Genomic DNA, 19,439 nt, shown 5'->3' with positions numbered 1-19,439 from the left:
TCTGCACCCAGAGGGTGGTTGAGCACTGAACAGGCTCCCCAGGGAAATGGTCATGGCACAAAGCCTGACAGAGTTCAAGAAGCATTTGGATCGTACTCTCAGGCACACGGTGTGACTCTTGGGGATGGTCCTGAGCAGGGCTAAGGGTTGGGCTCAATGATCCTTGTGGGTCCCTTCCAACTCAGCATATTCTGTGATTCCATGACCCCTCTAATTTTGGTGAAACCTAACATCTGAAAAACTAAATACTGTTCTCTCTTCGATATGCCTTTCCAGAGTTCAGGGTTTAGTACAGATCCCTTACAATATCCATCTGCTTTCTACTCTGACTCCAACTCAGGTTTTGTCATTCGTGGGTGACAGCAGGTATTCGTTCATATTGTCTCCAAATTAGTTCTTGTGTAAATGAGGTGTCTTTGTAATCAGACAGATGGACTAGTTTTGATTTCTGACCTAGAGCTTCACCTGTCATGGAAGAAATGCCGTTTGTTACCATCTAAAGGATCTGCAGTGACACATTACAGGGAATTCAGTCTGGAGTTGGGGGAAGATTGCATTCAGTGAAGCAAAAGAATCGGGGCCAGATTCCAGGTACAAAAGAATCCTGCTCGAAGTGCAGAGGTTTCACACATTTATTAGAACAAGCAGTAAACAAAAATCTAACAATAAAATCAAAATGTTCTTTAGTTCTTGAGTCCTTGTGGCAGACAGGAGAGTCACAGCATGAAGGGCAGATCCACGTTCTTCTCACCAGTGCCAAAGTAGATGTAGCCGTATTGCTTGGTCATTGGGACATGGTAGAACGTCAGTCCCAGCCACAGCAGGCTCCGCAGCACCACCACAGCACCTCCCTTCTCTAGCTGGACACTCCAGGAGCCTGTGCGAGAAGATGTGCAAGTGAATCACTGGACAAGAGAAAGAGGCAGCGTTCCTGGAACAAGCTATCCCTAAGCTGAAAGAAGGACTGCCATGGGTTCTGCCTGACCAGTTAACAGTGCACGAGGCTGCACTGGCGTTTGTGACACCTGAAAAGAGAGAAGTCAGGGAGACCAGAAACCTCGATGCTCTTTTTTTCTTTTGTCACTTCAGCACTACAGGCTGCCCTTGTTTCCAGATATCTGTGTCTCAGTTCACATAGTAGCATATTTCCATGGCTATGATGGTAATGTCATATGCGTCACAGGAAGGGACCCCTTGAGCTCCAGACTTGTATAGTTGATCCCCAGGAGAGGCTCCAGCTATTCTTGGCTGTTTCTGGGTGGGCAGCAGTTACTCTAACAAGCTCTGCCACCTACTTGGTCTAGCTAATAGCTATAGAGAGCCAAGATGAGCTATAGCAATCCTACGTAGGTATGAAATTTGTCCTTAAAATAAACTTTTAGCATTCGTAGTGGGAAGAGGTGCTTTCCTGATACAGTGACTGGGAAAGAGGGAGAAAGTGAAAAGCAGGGTATTTCCTATCTGAGAAATTTACAGAAAAGTTTAATTCTCTTCAGTCTTTCTTGGCTCCACCATTGAAGAGGATGTGCGTGGTAGGGGCAAAGGGATTAGTTTCCACATTAGTTTTGCTTTGGCTCTGCAGAGGAGGTTCGGAGCCAGTGTGAAAATACAGTTTCTTCTGGATACAAGGAGCTCTGAGCCACTGAGTATTTATTTTGCATCTGACATGACAGCCTGGGAACTATGCCAGAGGGGAGGGGGATGAAGAATCGGCTTGGATTCAATGCTGGAGGGCTAGGAGCTTCCAGGAGAAGAAAATACCAGCTTCAGCACCAAATCGGTAGTGCCTAAAGGCTACAATATAGGGAAGAAGGTTCCTGCTGAATCTCCATTTAAAAAAAAAAGGAGCACACCCAAATTTTTAAAAAAATTGCAGTTGGAGCTGTCAGGCTACTACTGGCCTGGAGTCAAGCAGTCAGCCTATCTGCACCCAAAGCCAAAATCTGCCAATTCCAGAGTAAGCAGAAAGCCCATAAGGTGCCGGGCCAGTTAGGCAGTATTCATCCTTGTAGATAATTTTAGGCTCATCAATTTGTGCTATGACTCATGCTTACTCATGTCATGGTTAGCCTGGGGAAGGGCTTCTGTGATTGCTGTCAGCTGCCAGTTCTCCCCTTCCCACTCACTTGTGACTCTTGGCCAATTTTAGTCACATCTGACAAAGGACTGAAAGGCTTTAACACCGCAAGTTCCTACAACAGGTCTCCCCCAGGAGGTCCAAGGGTTGACTGCAGCTCCTGAAGCTATTTGTTTGGTCTGCCAACAAGGAAGCACAGGCTGTTAGGCTTGCCTGGCAGCCACAAGGCAGCAGCTAGCTGGGCAATCCATGTTTGTGTAGTGTTGGGCTCTTGCATACTCGCTTGTGGTACATGTAGTCTCTTACACAGTTCATGGCAAACTACAGTAGTTGAGGGCTTGAGGGAAGAAGTTGAGTGGAAATGTTTACGTGGTAGCTGCAGAATCAGAAAGGAGCAACACAATTCAAAGCACTATAATAGCAGGTCTTGTGATTTGTGCTGCTCACCTGTTACTCTGTCTCTTTTCTTTGTATTTGTGTACTTTTCAAAAGTTTCTTGGACACCATTGTTTCCCATGTCTCCTTCAGTAGGAAGTTCCACAGGTTTGTTATACTATAATATACCCAAGTCCTGTGTCATCTTTTATGTTACCTCTCAAAGTACCCTCTTCAGTCATGTGCAAACACGGAACTCAGTGAAGAGCAAGAATGCCTACCTCCTTTCTGACAGACTGACTCTAGCTGCCAGACAGAAGTACAGAAGAGACTTTCACAGTCTGTTGACTCAGGAGCGTTCTGCTCTGGAGAACTACTCACTCACTCCACTCCACGTTTCCACTAAAGACAAACAGCTAGGATCCCAGTAAAGCAGAGCACTACTTAATATGGGAGGGTCAATACAGGTGTGTGCCATCTTTCAACATTACTTGCACTGTGACATTCTTTGAGCAGGTCCTAGTTAAAACACAAGCTGTCTTCACAAGCAGTGGTTTCACATACAAGGCAACACGAATCTCCCATCCAGTCTCTCCAGTGCCACACAGACGGACACAAACTAGTCTGGATCTTTTTCATACCTGGAGTAAAAATACGTATTATGCTTCAGCCACTGGGATTACAAATTCTGATTGAATGGGTCTCCAACAAAATCTGCATGTTCTTGAGAAACTTCACCACTTGGATAGCATGGAAACCCAGATGAAGAATACTTCACTACAAGACATTATCCGGTGACTGAAGCACTAACAGCCATCTGCTGTCAAAAGGACAAGCTTTCAGTTTCTTGAACTTTGTTCCTAGAAGTTTTCAGCATTTGCCAGTGGTAGTAGCATGACTATGTATAGGGGTGTTTAGTAAATAGGTCTAAATGTAGTAGTGACCAATAACTTTCTCAATTTCTCCTTTGAACTGACTTTGCTCCCAGTACAGCGTTCTTGCAGCTTGAACTTGGAGAAATTATCTGCAAGCCCTTTATCTAAATACTGGTAGTTCTTGCTGCAGGTTAGTTTGTGGGAAAGGGGAGGATGACACACTGTAAACTTTGGGAAAAGTTTCTCTGGCAAAAAGATAATGGAATGAGGAACTCTCATTGTCTTTGATTTAGGACCAGTCCTCTGAGAAGCAAGTCTGTCGAGAATAGGACTGTGCCTTGCCTTGGTAGGTGGTGAAGGCCTTTAGGGATTATCTAATTTACTAATGCCTCCCGACATACCGGAAGCATCCAACAGCCTGTGTACACGTGATAGCTTGTATATGTATATATATGTTCATGTACACACATGAACCCTGTGCCCCAAACTATTTACAAAGAACAGAAGGAGATGCCTGGAGCATGACAAATGGGAAAGGTGAGAGGGTAAACAGGGATATTAATGCTCTTAGAATTATATCTAGATTCAGACATCTTTTTGTTGGACAAATTCACAGAGGAGATAGAGTAAATCAAGTTCAACATGATTAAATTCCCATATCTGTGCTCTGAGGCAATAGAGTACATGGATCCATGATTTTCTCAGAGCACTTACCCAGTGACACACAGGCTTATCAATCTCAGTAGAATATTCATCAGCAGTTAACTCTGCTGATCAAAGGAACTTCCCATGCACCTTCACACCTGGCAGAAATGGACAGATGTAATTGAAGACACCTCCATTCACTTTCGTTATAGATCTCTGATGGCTGTCATTTCCCCAGCATCTGTCCAAGCTGCAAACTCTCAAAGGGCTCATATTTGTCATTTCATAAATGTGAGACCTTTGGGGAACATTATTATTGTTAAACTTTGTAGCTCTTCTCTGGCCCTTCATTCTGCATCTAATTCTACGCAAATACGGACAATGAAGTTTTGCTGATGCTGCATAGGTCTTTCTGTGAAATGAGGACCTGAACAAAGCAAGCAGGTTACTTAAGGCCAGTCCCAACTGGACTGGCACAACAAAGGTTGAGAACAGGAAAAAATTACAAGAAACTGCTGTGAACTGTAATGTCATTTTCACTCAGTTCCTGTTTTCAGCCAGAATGATCATTAGTCCTAGAGCTGCTCTTTATTCTGCAGAACAAAAGAGTAGCAGCAGTGCCACCTTCCACCTTTTACTAACCAGATCACTGGGGACATTTTTCTAACCCAGTTATCAAAGATGATTTATTCAATGTACTTTTTCTAAACTGGATTTTGCAACGCACAAAACCCATTCAGAAACTGCATTTGATACAAAAGGCTGGTGTGTCTTCTTAGAAGACATCACATTAAAGTTCTGGAACTTATCTGGATTCTTTGGTCCTTTTCTTTAAAGGAAGAAATTATAGCCTGATATCTCCATACTTTTTTTTTCCCCCATACCTCACCATATTAACAGTATTTGAGGAAATGGTGCAGAAAACAAAATTTGAACTCACGAGACATGGAGAAAGTTGTTCTCTTGGAAAGATCCAAAGCCATTGTATTCTCTCCATCACAGCTCAAATCTCACAATATTCAAACAAGATGCTTTTTCAGGCCCACCTTTCTTGTAGGAGTTTGAAATATAGATAAATTACTCTAAAAGCACTTTAATCACTGCCTAATAAACAGTATGAAATAATGGCTCAAAATGAATATACCTTCTTTCTCCTTCAAGAGAAAGTCTTAAAAATGCATTTAATAACACAATATAAAAAGAGATGAGGAGAATTATAAAAATTAAATGCTAGGTTTATCCTTCTTTTTTTCTTTCTCTTTTTTTTTAAACTTCCCTGCTATTGCAAATAGTTCTTGGAGTAAAATCATTGCATAGGTAGCTGTAGGTCCGTATTACTATAAAAATGCAGAAGCAGGCTGCTGGGTTCAAATCCCTTCCAACATTGGCTGAGAATATCCCATGGCAGTCCCTATGTCAGACAATATGTCTCTTACTGGGAGGCTGGGAAGCTCAAAGCATCAATCTGTAAGATACACCAATACTCCTAGATAAAAGTTGTCTAGAAAAAAGATTTTAAAGCGCTGTTATTTGCATTGGAGGGAATACAACTAGAACTAGAAGCCAGCAAGTAAAATCTCAATTTCCTAGAGTTAAGTACTGGTTTTAACTTTTATGTACGTGTGAACTGTAGCCTGTGCTGCCCCTAAGTCAGGCAGCAGAGTTAACTCATCATGCAAAGCTCAGTGAGGTGCAGGGAACTGGAGGTCATTGCTCTCACACTAGAGATTTCTACCAGTAACTGCTGTGGTGAGTTTCCCAATCTTCAAAATACGTTTTTTTTAAAAGAGCAAGTTAATTCTTAAGCTGCACCCAGCAAACCTAAGAAAGCCAAGCACTGTCTGTGCTGAAACTATTGCCTGTTGCTGCTCCAGAAGGGAAGGGAGGGAGCTGCTGTGTGGGAGGAAAGAGCATGGGAAAAGCATTTGCTGGATGAAGATCTGGAGCTTCCTATTCCCTGTTTGGACCAGGCTGCAGCCTCCACCCCTCCAAACACAGGCAGGAATTCTGAGGAGTTCCTTACATCTTTCCCAAACAAGAAAGTACTTTGAAGATCCTGATGCTCACCCAGTGTTAAACCACTGCCTTTTTTATGGCCCTTCAACAGCTGCCAGGACACCAGGGCTGAATTTCAAAAGTCAACCTCCTCACCCGCTTCTTCCTTTCCAGTCGCTAATAGAAATCCCTGTCTCATCCCCCATGTCTGCCTCAGCTATGGGCTGAATCTTGTAATCCACAGAGGCAATAGGGTGCGTGAGACATGAGCTTTTAAACAAAATCCATTTAGGAGGGCTGTTTGCAGAAGAACTTTCCTGCCGTAACTGGTCCACTTTCAGTGTGACCTCTTATAACGTTGCTGCTTTGGAGGTGATTCAGCAATGCCTCATTTCAGTGCAAGCTTGAGAAGAAACAGCCTTAAGAGCTAGACAGCCTGATAGAGAGGCTCCACATCACAAAAGCTCACAGAGGGTCATAAAAGTGACATTATCAATTCCTCTTCAAAGGAGGAAAAGTCTCAAGGGAAAAGCAGCTGCAGTGTGGTTGCACTTACTGTTAACACAATATGCTGCCACAAGAGCAAGTTACAATGTATGTTCCTGCAGTTAGTCCTGAGAGAGAGTCAAGTACGGAGTTATAGGACAAATATTAACACCCAGAGAAGGGCATAACCATTTCACTCTGCAAAAGCAGCTCCTCTTGGCTGTGTGACCCCAAGCACTTAGCTCTGACAAAGCCTCACTACACCCATGGGATTTAGCTTCCATTTCACTTCAACAGAAAATCCTAAACTGGGAAGAGCTTCCTACTTCTAATTTGCTGTCTGTTGGAAACAAAGACAAATTGCAAAGCAGAGCAGCTGTGAGAAAAGGTCACCGTGCTTTGGCTCTCAACAAATTGTACCACACGGACGTTTCGCACACAGCCTATCAGCCATAAGGACACATCCAAACACTCCTATGTGGGGCCCAAACTCCTTCATGCCACTTACTGGCTGCAAACTAAATCTCCTTCATTTGCTTGACACACCACCTGCACCCCATATGTTAACACTGCTGTCAATATTTCCAATTCCCCATATAACTATTTAATAATAATTAAATAAAAACACAGACTGGTTGCAGGTTCAGTACTATTTTTAAAAGCCTCCAGAGCCAGAAAAGCACAGCTTACAAACAGTCAAATGCTGCCAAGTGGCTCTTGCATGGTCCTAATGCCTGCCATGTCCTTGGCACACAAATACAACCATTCCCAAACCTCAAAGTAAAATGATCTTACTTCAGAGGCTTTTCCTCTCCATTATTCTCTCCCACTGGGAATGTGTCTGCAGTAGAAATTATTAAGACTGGCCTGGACCTGCCATTTATACATGAAGAACCCGTTTCCTGCTGACAAGGAAGACTAGAGATTGCAGTGCTGTCCTAGATGCACAGCATTCAGGTACCTCCAAGTACTGGGTGAATTCAGGCCATTCTTAGAAATCTGACAACAGTGCTGCTTAATCCAATTGAAGCAGCCTCTGCCCTCAAACCCTTATTCCCGCCCTCATCACTCTTCCATCACAGAGACCACAAAAGTGTTTATTTACTGCTCAGTGAGCCAGGTCAGTGAAATGATCTGACTAAAAAATATATTAGACAAAAATAATGTTTTTCCATCTGGAATCTGGCTGCACAGCCAGCAATGCCAACACAAAAGAAGGGACAATATACAGATATAAATGAGCAGCAGAGGATGGGAATGACTGAAAAAGCTAGCACAGAATACACATCAAATTATAGCCTCCCTTACAGCCCTGTTAGTTTGCCCCTTAGTCCTAAATCCACCTGATAAAACAAAAGAAAAAAAAAAAGATTCTAATTAAGAAAAAGATGCAGGCTGCACAGAAAACATCCAGAACAAAGATTTGGAATGGGGCTGTGCACTGGAGGAAACAGCAAGACAATAAGCAATCAAAACTTATAAGGAGTAGGAAAAACTGATTAAAATCCCTGCTATTTGTATTCTGACAACTACAGTACAGATCATTGTGTATTGGGTCTTCTGTAGTAAATTTAGAAATTGCTCAGAGTGGCAAATCACCCTCCTTCCAAAGCAAGTTTATGCTGTATCTCATCACACTCCATATTTCTTGTTCAGCTGGTCGCTGTGGAAACGTTTTTGGAGCGTGCCAGGAGTCACGTAGCATCTACCTGGGGAGCCCCTGCATTAATCCGTCACCTTCGTGGGCTTCTCTGAGCCCATTGGCTGGTAAGAAGAAAAAGGAGTCTCTCGCCCCTCCCTGCTCCAAATGAAAGACGCTTCCTCTAAATCTTGCTACAGGATTTCAGGCTCAATTCAGCTTCTTTGGGGCTTTTGTCACCAAACAAATGTGATGTCTTTGAAAGAAAGATTAACAGTTTGATGAAAGGATGCAATGGACAGCTTTGTTCTAGCCTGCTTCCCCCTAGAGCTTTCGGTCACTGTCACTTTCTTACCCACGGGAGAATATCTGTCTGACTCTCAGAAGAGATTATGGCCACCTTGTAAGATTTTTCCTTTCCTGGTAACAAAGCACTGGCCACTTTGAGGAGGTGATAATGATGAACAGGGGCTGGATTAGGGGCAAAGAACCTCACATTGATCTCTGAATTCTGAGAGAACACAAAGCAGTCGATGCTGGTATTCAAAACTCACTGAATGCTTAGAGCACATCCAATTTGCTCTCCTGCAGGAGGGGCAAGGCCACAAGCCCTGCCAGTCCCCCAGTTGTACTTCCTACCTCATCATCAAATTAGCAGGGCTAGTTAAAAGAACTTGAGATGAGGAACAGATGGCATGGATTATAAACTGTTGATGTTTTTGTACTAAACTAGATATGAATTCTGGACCAAATTACTCAAAGAGTTTACAGTTTTCTGAGAAGACTGTCCCATGGAGCATATCCACACAGCACAGTGCAGTGTTGATACTCAAGCTAATTCTGAACACTAAAGATGGCTGAGCATCTTTCAATGCCTGGGATAGCCTAGCCATCTCTGCACAGCACAACTGCTTTACAAATATACCCATAGATAAATTCTCCCTTGTCCTTCTCCCTCCACACACAGCCATGCACCCCTTCAGTGTGCACAATTTCCATCCATATGATATTTGTGTACAGTGAAACAAGACAATGCCCACTGACTTCCTCCTTGCAAGAGCTCCATGGCCAAAGGAGCAGCAAACAGCAAAGCAAAACTGTATTTAGGGCTGGCATCAATGCCAACGGCTGCGCAGGCAGGAGCTGCCGCTCGTTATGTGGAGCCCCTTCAGAGACTGATCGCTCCTAGGAAAAGCTGACCTCGTTTTGACTTCAGTGACACACAGCGTGTCCTAGGATTTCCCCCACAAGTAATTTTTCATCGTTCCCCAGAGAAAGGGTTAGGCCAAGGCTGACTGATGTGGTGATAAAACTACAACTTCTGGTTCTGTAACGCTTTACCAGCATTTCCCATCAGTTCAGCAAGAAGTTCATCTCCTTTTCATATCCAACGAACCAGGAGCTGAAATGGAGACAGAGTGGGTCATGATTTCTTTCACTGAGGAGAAAAGAAACTTTAAATACAATCCCTGGATAGTAGCTATGAAGACTTTGCTTCTGTCCTCATTCTTTCACTACAGCAGTCAGGAGGGCAAAGGACTCCACCACAGTTCTCAGTTGATGGGCAGCCCTGCTCCAGTATAAACTCATCCAAGATCTCTGATTAAACAAGACCCCTGAGGTGATATAGATCTAGGACCCAAAAGCAGTGAATGCACTGCTTTATTAACCATAGACACAAAGCCCAAGGAAAACAGTCTCCTTTCCAGAAATCAAGGCAGACCATGATCAGCCAGTCAAAAGCTATAATACCGACTGGTTCTGGAGTCCTCCTGCTGTGCTCCCACATGAGAGGTTCCAATCTGATCTTGAACTCATGAGCTGGCAGCGCCCCAGCTTGTAGGAGTGACATATTGTCTTGTTCCCAGGTAACTCTCTTGGATCACTGCAGCAATGGCTTTAACGGCCTCTAAAGCTTCCCAGTCCACACATCACTAGCAAAAATGAAGAGTGCCTCTACTTTTGAAGGATGTAGGGGACACAATTATGTATTTGTGTATGTCCATTGCATGCTTATGATCGCTAATGATAATAAGAAAGCTATTGAAAAACCCAGTGACAATTCCAGAAGTTGCCTTAGTTTGGAAGGGAGAGAGTATCTTCTCTATACCTGCAGTTCAGGAGGTCAGTATGTCATACACAGTCCAGAAACTCAGGCCATACCCTTCTCAGTTTGATGCTGCTCTTGGTGCTTTTCTTTCTGTTTTACTTTTCTGTGGTTTCCTTTCTGTGCTCACTGACATTGCTGGCACCATAGTGCACCCTGCTGGAAGACAGCAGCTAGAGCCATCCTGAAATTTCTAGGGATGGCCGACTTCAGTTTTAACAGAGAAAGAACTTCAGGTACCAATGCTTTTACTAATAACCCACCGGGCCAGCTTCTGGGTTCAGTTTTCAGATCTGAAATTCGACTGTTTTGATGCACACTAATCTGTTCTACTCCTCTAACACTGTTCTAAGGCTTGTTTGTCAAAACCACTTGTATAAATGTCAGGTAACTCCACGGGATACTGTAGTTCAGTTTCACACATACACCAAGCCTTAGGATAAATCCAACGAGGAATGAGGATAGCTGTGAGCCATGCTAGATATTTCAGTCTGCATTTTGGCTACCTGTTTTTATCCTTACGAACATGAAGCACTGCCCTCTCATTTATTATGAGTCTTTTAGTTTGGATTTCAGTGAGACAGCTTGAAAAGCCTTGTCCCCGTGTGGCTCTTGGCAGGCTAAGAAGTAAAGTGCTCTTGCTCTCGGCTTTCACAGAGCTGGGGAGGTGCTGCTTATTGTTAAGCAATGAAAGGGGAGGGCTCAGGTCACATCTGTGAAATGTTAGCAGAGAAGGGAGGCTGGGTGAAAGTAGGTGGCCAGCACAGCATAGCACTTTGCTGGATTTTGCAAGGCCACTGGGGAGATAGGCAGCCATTTGTCTTACAGCCCTGATAACGGGCCCTTGCGCTCTGCTGGCGGGCTGGGGCTGTAAATACCTCTGCAGACACAGGCTCTTCAAATGGCTGGAGTCCGAGGCTGATAGGGGATTAATAGCCTTGAAGGCTGGGGAGGGGAGGAAGGGGGGAGGGCCGAAAGGGAGTTAATTAGGTGTGTTAATGCATGGAGATAAAGCAGGTTTGTGCCTCCTGGTCTTCTTCTTTCCTGCACCCGGGCTTTTGGGACAGCCAAGTGGGGCTACCAAAATGGCCCTTGAGAGTGTCCACAGAGACTATCTCCCACTTAGAAATGCAACCCCTCCATCTTCAAGGGCCCATTAAGCACTAGCTTTTGCTAAACCGATAAAGAGTGTGCCAATGAAGCTTAGAGGACAGGAGGTTAGCGTTCTAACCCACGCTACTGTTCAGCGAGTTTACAGAAAGGCTAGTGCCCGAAGTATTCAGCCAAAGAAATGGCCACAGATTCCTTTGTAATGCTGTATAAGGAATGCTCCAAAACCACTGTACTTTCAGATGAAGAAATAGAGCTACAGACCAAGTGGCTGTCACTTTCTCCACAGTCAAAATGGTAAAGGAGCTGAAATGATCTTCTGTCTAGGCATTTTTCCTCTAATTTAATCTTAAACAGCAAGTAGACAAGACTCACTACGATGCATCCTGCCACTCTATACCCATTTAGATTGATGCTCTAAAATTTCTCCTGGCATTAGAGTCAGCAATTACATCTGAGAGGTCTCAGCTCCCCAGATTACCATTCACAATTGACAGCAGCAAATCAGGAATCTTTTTAGTCCTCTTTTGAGCCCTCATGAATCATAATTCAGAAAGCAGGCCAGCTGATTTGCACTTACAGTCACTGTTTCAGGAACCCGTTGTCACCTTTGTGTTACTGTCACTGACAATGAAGAAGCCCAAGCTGAACATCACCCTCCATGGTTGCCATCAAGTTTATGGCTGGGCATACCAGGAATCTGGACTCCTACATACCAATGCCCATTAAACTGAACTCAGTTGCTCGTGTCTGGGACTATCAACTTATATTTGCATTTGGCTGAAACACCGTTTGCAGGAAGATATCCAGCATGATGTTAAGCTACCAAGAGACAGAGGCACATCCATTACCCTTGCTAGCTTGTAATCATTTCATTGTTCATTTTAGGTTTTCTGGCTATAATATTTAGCTGCTGATTCCTGTTATGCCTTTCTCTGCTATAATAAATAGATCTTCAGTACCTAATGCTTAAACTCCACAGAGTATTTACACAGTGCAATACAGCCATTCTCATGGTCTTTTCCACAAGATAAACAGATTGAACTGTTTATGTCTCTCACCAGCCCTTGAATCATTTTATGTCTCTTTTCTGCAACTCTCCGATTTTGCAATGTGTAGTAATCCAATCCTGATTCCACTAACAGTATATGCAAAAATACAGTCACCTCCCTGTTCCTATTTGCTACGCCCTTGTTTATGTATCTGCAGATCAAATTAGCCATTTATGTTTCAGGATCAGACTGGGACCTGATGTTCAGTGGGTTGTGCCTGGATTTCTTTTCAGAGCTACAGCTTCCAGAATACAAATCTAAAAGTCTGGCTTCTAGTCCTTACTTGTAGATACGTGACTTTGCAGGTAGCTACATCAAAATGTACTGTATTTAAGTAAGCCGAGTTTTCCAGATCTCTGTATCTATCCTGCCCTTGTCATTATTTGTCTCTCCACCAATGCTTTACTTCTAGATCATTTGTAAGTAAGTTGAAGAATATCAATACTAGCACTGGTCCCAGCTGAAGCCCCTTCTGACCCCTTCCAGAAATACATCGATTTGGCAATTTCTGAATCTCAACCACTAATGAAGATTAAGTTTAGGGGGAAAATTCTGCAATGCTGGGATTTATTAAAGGTTAGTATGCCCCAAGTCTCCTGAGATAATGATTTCAGAAGTAACTTATTTGACTGCCATTTGAATTCTTTTGACTCACAGACAAGGTTGTTTAACTCTTCCCTCTCTTAGCAAACAGTCTGAAAGCTGTCTGAAAGAGTATTTTATTGTCTTTGTTTAATGTGAGTCCATATTCTTTCCAAAAACAAACCAGAAAAAAATATTGAGCACTGCTGCCCTTGCACATTCTTACCAGCCTTTTTACCATCACCATTTAGTGACAGTTTCCAGTAGCATTACTATGCTTTCTTTTCTTCTCAATATAGTTGAAATAAATCTGCCTTACCGTTGTCATGGACTACTCCAGGTTATTCTGGCTCCCTTTGTCATTTTCTACTCATTATAAATTCCAATTTATATAAGCCATTAATTGTTCCAAACTTTCTGCATTTCCTTTTATGTGTCTTTTTAAATTCTAATTTCTGCTCCTATTCCACAAGTGAACTGTGGTAGGCTTTCAGCCAAAAGCAGCTATTTATTGACTGGGAGCCATGACTTTTGAAGAAAGTCTTCTCATATAAAACCTAATTCTACTCATATCTTTTCCTATCTAGACATACCTCCCCACCCACGTCAGTTTGTCAGTTTTTAACAGTGTCCTGTCGGTGTCCCTTCTCTCCATATCAAAGTGATCTGAGTCAGTAATCTGTAACAAACCCCCAGAGTCAAGTTAGTGCTTTCCTGAACTGTAGTTTGAAAACGCCAAAGAACTGCATTCTCCACCCCTGTCTCACATCCTCCCAAGCTTTCCGCTCTACACTAGTACCTTAGGCTTTCTCTCACCCCCTTTCTTTACCCTTGCAGAGTGGAGCACAGTCTGATCTGATACCACTGTCACAGTAAAATCAACCTTCACCCTCTATTTTTACTTTCCCCATCATGTCAATACCTGACAAGTGACTATTATTTCATATCTCTACAACATTAGATCATCAAGTGAAAATGCTGTAGGCATGCTAGAAATTATTGCTATTTGCTTTGCCATTCCATTATCTATAAGCATATGTAAAACTGCCACAAACCCTAGTTCCTGAAATAGTAAGTTTAGGGTTCCAAACTGCATGCAGCAGAAAGGACCACGCTGGCAGTGTGCCAGCAGCTGAAAGGCCACATCTAATTGTGCATAAAGTTGAGCAGATTGTCTGCTTAGACCAGAGCAAACAAGCTTATCTTTAATGCAGACATATGGCCAGCAAAACCTACAGATCCCAGCATGCAACGTTCTGGCCAGCTGGCCACTTGGATCAGAATGAAGCTTTACATGATCTAATACTGCAGTGTCAGAAGATCAGCATTGCAACCTCTCCATGTTCATGCTTTTGAGGCAAGACACTTTTCTCTGCAATCATTTTTAAAAATGTATTTTTTTAATAAAAGCTCAGTCACATAGTCACTTGTCTGTGGAAGCTGAGACATCAAGAATAAACAGACAGACCCACAGAATGATTAAAGGAGGAGCATCAATATGTTCTGAACTCTTAAAAATGCACAGATAACCTCATAGATAGACACACAGATGAAATTTGGAACCTGCAAACACCACAGATATCACTGGCAAAGATAAGGATGGCAGACAGTTTTGTTACAAAACTCCAGATTTTCCAATTTTGCACTAAACTCTGCTTTTACCATTGTTACCTTTATTCAATCCACTTTTAACTTCCTTTCTTCCCACCTCTCAGCTGTCATATAAAACGTTCTTTCTGCCTCCAACTTTCCATTCTGTAAGACACCTCTGCTCTCCTATAATGACACACCATACATTTTATGACAGCTACCCCCTTGACAGCCATCACAGATGCTAAGTCTCCAATTAATAGAGAAAACTATTCAACAGAGTTGTTACTTTTAGACAGGTTAAAATCAGCCCTTAATCTCTCAGTCCTGTTCTTTAGGTCTTTTAGGATGCATGGGGAATTCTAGCTATTAGAAGCTGGGAGCATCACTCCCATGTTGCGTATCCGCAGTCCACTTCTTGTGTATTTGTTGAGGACAGAAACAATTCTGGCTTCAATCACAATTCTAGATGCTATTTGACAATTCCTACTTCTGCTCTGACAGTAACCGCTCAAGAGAGGATCTAACCAGGAAAGGCAAGAAAAACTTCAGGTCAAAATGAGATTTGCCAGAGCTATGAACAATACATCATGAAATAGAAAAAGCACTGTCTGCTTTTTCTGCTCTGTCAGAACCAACATGCACTGTCACAGATGAAGGAAAGTAATCCAAGAACCAGAATCTGAGTGCCTCACAACCAGGAGTGAGTGACTTTGACAGAGCCATGCTGATAAAATCAGCAGAAAGCCTGTGTCTGCCCACTGTTCTTTCCCCACACACACACATTTTCACAAGCAACCAGTACTTTTAGGCAACCTGAATGCTTGTTAAAGGAGGGTGAGTTGATCTTTCTTTAGTGTCAGAGCTCCTATCTGCATGTGACAGAGTGCAATTAGAGAGGCTACATGCCTTGCTGTAACAACTTCCTGTCTCATTTCCTTCACCTGACAAGCTCATTCCATCAATTCCCAGGTTCAGTCCAAAAAAGAGCAGGACAGAACAACCAGAGCTGCACTGGCACCATGATGAATCTTTTCCATTAAGAAGCACTCAGCTGCACTTGAACTCAGGTAGTCTCTGAGAGGTAACTTTTTTGGGGGAGACTGAGAGATTTGTGCTAACAGCAACACCCTCCTGGGAAGGGGGCGAAGGTTCATGCTTACACAGACCTCGCGTTGCCACAGGAAGACAAATGCAACAACAGCACAGTTGAGCCCCACTTTCTATCTGCCACTGGGTAAAATAAAGCTACAAGGCAAATTTGATTTGAAGACTTCAACGAAACTGCCATTTTCGCACCTAACACACAGCATGTCTCCCTATGACAAGAGAGGGAGAAAATAAAAGAGGGAGCAGGGAGGAGGCAAACAAGAGCAATACCTGAACTACTGTACAAAACAGCAGCTAAAATTTTCTTTGGAGATATCTAGGAACTAATCCCCCCCTCGCAATACTCTTTTGAGTCAAAAAGGTCACCTCAATGAGCCAGCATATGTAAAAATGTGCAGTCTCTCCAGACTACACCTCTGGAAAATGATTGCATCAAGGACACTCCCAGTAAGTTGAATAGTGGTTTAGATTTTAGCAATTTATGCTCACAGTCAAAAATGTTCAGAATTCAGGCAGAAGCTCACTAGGTTTATTCTCAATTCTTTTTTTGCCAAAGGGAAGATTACAAGCTGGGGGGGAAGTGGGGAAGAGAGAGAGAGGAGGAGAGAGAGTGCCTGAAAACCTATTTACAGTACTGGCAATTCACTGTCCCTCCACTCAGTTCCATCTGGCACAGGTCATCTGCTATCCTATTCTACTACTCCAGGGTAGGAATAAAATAGCAAACCTAAAGTTCTGATTGTGTCCATAGAATCTTCCTAGACAGCAGGATGTACAAGCACTTGGTCCAATCAAAAAAAGAAGTGTGGCACATCAGCAAAAAGCGATTAGAAACAAATAACAAGTCATTCCCATCTCTTCAGAGAAATATCCTGCCAGAGGAATCCCTGAAAGAGGCTTTAAATATATTTCATGGTTGTCCAGCAGAACAGTAGAGTCGTGAACTGAAAATACATTCCAGTATGCTTTCTTTTTTTCTCCTTCCACAGTTTAAATCCCACCAGAGTACAGACTATTCCACACTCCAGCATTTCTAACATAGTTTATCAAATGAACTTTTGAATGCAGCCTCTCAGAGATACCACACTGGTGTTAATGAGAGCCCATTAAGATAAAGAAGAGCAGTGCTGGGTGGGACAGGAGGTGTGAAATACTTCAAACCACATAAATTCCCCACTATCACAGGTGGAGTTATTTCTCCCCATAGGGATACCAGTTTGCCACAGGCTTTACAGAAGTCAGGAGAGAATATGACACAGGCAGAGGGGTTAACTGCTGGTGTGGTCAGACCTGTTCCCAAAGCCTAGCCATGATGACGGTCAGACCTGTTGAGAGGATGTGACAGCCCTAGTACACTTACATCTTACTATTGTAAGCAATTAGAATTGCTTAAAATGGGACTTAACTACAATATTTAGTAAAGGATAAAGTTTTTTTACAGATTTACAGAAGCTTCTCCGAAGCATACGACCTCTACAGTAATCCAAACTAGTAACCTCAGTGTTTCCTAGACTACTCAAACCGCCTTCCCTTTTACTGCATCTGTTGGTTTTCCTCCCTTTACCTGGTGGGATATCATGCTCCAGAGAATCCAGAAAGTCAGTGGATGGGTCCAGGTTAGCCTTTTCCAGTAGGGTTTTATTCTTCAGGTTAACAGGCTCAGTGAAATGGAAATAGGAACTTAACTTTTTTGCCTCCACCAAAGACAGACCTGCAAAGAGCCATTGGTGACCATTAATACAGTGAACTAGGGTAACATTCATTATACCGTCAAGTATAACATTGTTTCTCTAATTCCCACAGCATAGGGCAGAATCATAATCTTTCTCCGGTAGACTCTGCAGAAGACTACAGTCTTCTCAGAAAGAGATGTCAGCACTCCCTGATGTTGTGCATTGCAGACCATACTGACTGTAGTCCAGATAAGCAATGGACACCAAATTGCTAAATGCTGACATAAACTACAGTTTATAAAGACGTATGAAACTACAGGTTTAAAGACTCAGAGCCATTACTGATTCTTCTCTCCCCATCCATAGTTGAATCATGCACCTGAACATAAGTGGCACTGGATTCTCTCCTCCCTGTTCATCTTACCCAAGGAAAAAAAAACTGAAATCAAAACATCAACTAGAGAAAGTCGTCCTAATTTACAGCCTTCGTGATCAAAGTACAGTTGATACTGATAAAGACAATGAGAATTTACCTTCAAAGTGTCTGTTTTCATGCACAGACCCAAGAGGAGTCTTCACGAATGCCCCCCGGGGGACGATACCAACTGCTCTGTCTATCTGTTCTATCGTAGCTATGAGGCGGGCCTCCTCCTTGATCACGGGCTTTAACAAAAAATAGGGACATTTTAAAGGCAGGAATTTCCTTGTTTTCGTTTCTGAAAATAAACTGGAGGTGACAGTAGAAACCACAATGGACTCATCAACTTGAAGCCCAATGGCACTAAGAGGAGAACCACAAATCACATGTTTTTTCTCAGAAGATATGACAGAAAATTTGACTGGGGCAGAAAGTTTAGATTCACCAGAGAGATAACTATCCCGCTCTTGATCCATTCTTTCCTGCCTCTCAATTAAGCAACTTACGACTTCTCTATTCATTTATAAAGAATGGTGCCTGCAGTTACCTGCTTCAGAAACTGAAGGGAGAATCTCTACCAATTGTGCATAATAAAGCATAAGAAATACATGCTCTTTCTGAGCCCCGTATAACTCCGGAAATAACTGAAGGTCAATCAAGAAGTTGTTGCTACACAATGACAAAGAAGAGGAAATTGTGTATCTTCTGCCTGACTACAAGCTCGGGTTGCTAATTACAACAAGGAGGAGGAGCCACCACCTGTCCAGTGTGAGTGGCACGACTGTAGACAAGAGAGTTCGAAAGTGTTTTGCTGTATTTACCTCCTTACCACCTTCAAACAATGTCTCAGCAGCTTGTGGGTTTATCTCAGCGAAGTTGTACTCAAAAGAAGGATCACCCTGAAAGCGGCCCTTCAGCTGCTCGGCCTGCGCAACCATCTCCTTGGTCGCCGGTGTCAGGAGGCTCCAATCCAAGCAGTTCAAGCTGCCAACGACAAGCAGGACGCAGGGCCGAGCCCGTTAAAGAACAGGCCCCTCAGGGCACGGAGAGGCTCCCTCCAGGAGATCCGGACAGCACCCCTCGATTCCCTTATCTCCCCACCGCCCCAAACCGGACCCCCGGCCCCAGCTGCCCAGGGCGGCCCCCGCACCTGTAGAGGCGGATGCGGGGCGCGGCGCGGTCGGGGCGCAGCCCCTCGGCGATGTAGTAGGCGCCGCGCACGCCCTGGATGCAGCCCCAGAACCAGACCCGCTCGAAGCGGTAGTTGTGCTGCAGCAGCGTCAGCGATACCCCCAGCGCCGCCCGCTTCTCCGGGCTGAGCCCCGCGCCGCCGCCCGCCACCAGCGCCAGCGCCGCGGGCAGCGACTGCGCCTCCATCGCCGCCCCGTTGCCGGGCGACTGCCGCCCGCCCCGGGTCGCGGCGAGAAGGCCGAGCGCCCGCTGCGGGTCACGCCGGGCCTCCGCCAACGAGGAGAAAGCAGGCAGCGCCCTGGGAGCCTGCGGGCAGCTGCCTGTGCCGGCCCCGCGCACGGCTAACCCCGCCCGGCAGCCAGAGATGCTGCTCACCACAGTAAGGAGGGAGCTAGGGATGGCAGGCTGCACACGTGTTCCTCAGTTTCAAGAGGCCTAAACCCAAAGCAGAGTCCAAAAAGCAGGAGGGCATACAATTGCATTGCACCTTCACTAGGATACCGTATTTTCCTCA

General features: G+C 44.0%; 1 protein-coding gene across 1 annotated transcript; it reads right to left on the bottom strand.

The window, feature by feature from the left end:
* Positions 1-614: 614 nt before the first annotated feature.
* Positions 615-19,126, bottom strand: RSPH9 (radial spoke head component 9). The gene is made up of 5 exons (XM_051783289.1): positions 18,885-19,126; positions 18,556-18,718; positions 17,850-17,979; positions 17,208-17,354; positions 615-877 (listed from the first exon to the last, which is right to left on the bottom strand). Exons 1-5 carry the CDS (start codon positions 19,109-19,111, stop codon positions 717-719), a joined length of 828 nt encoding a protein of 275 aa, XP_051639249.1. The 5' UTR covers positions 19,112-19,126; the 3' UTR covers positions 615-716.
* Between the last annotated feature and the right edge of the window lie 313 nt (positions 19,127-19,439).

This window comes from Manacus candei, unplaced genomic scaffold (genome assembly GCF_025592945.1).
Source record: "Manacus candei isolate 608988 ecotype Guabito, Panama unplaced genomic scaffold, ASM2559294v1 h1tg000017l, whole genome shotgun sequence".
NCBI classification, from domain to species: Eukaryota; Metazoa; Chordata; class Aves; order Passeriformes; family Pipridae; genus Manacus; species Manacus candei.
Note: the sequence above shows the minus strand (reverse complement) of the source record. Positions and strands in the feature narration are given on the sequence as shown.

What these genes read in the sequence shown, in the direction of transcription:
- RSPH9 (XM_051783289.1), bottom strand. Translation starts at nt 19,111, where the DNA reads ATGGAGGCGCAGTCGCTGCCCGCGGCGCTGGCGCTGGTGGCGGGCGGC. An exon ending in CCCCGCATCCGCCTCTACAG is followed by an intron (nt 18,719 to 18,884) that starts GTGCGGGGGCCG and finishes TGTCGTTGGCAG; the next exon opens with CTTGAACTGCTTGGATTGGA. An exon ending in TGTTTGAAGGTGGTAAGGAG is followed by an intron (nt 17,980 to 18,555) that starts GTAAATACAGCA and finishes TTTTTGTTAAAG; the next exon opens with CCCGTGATCAAGGAGGAGGC.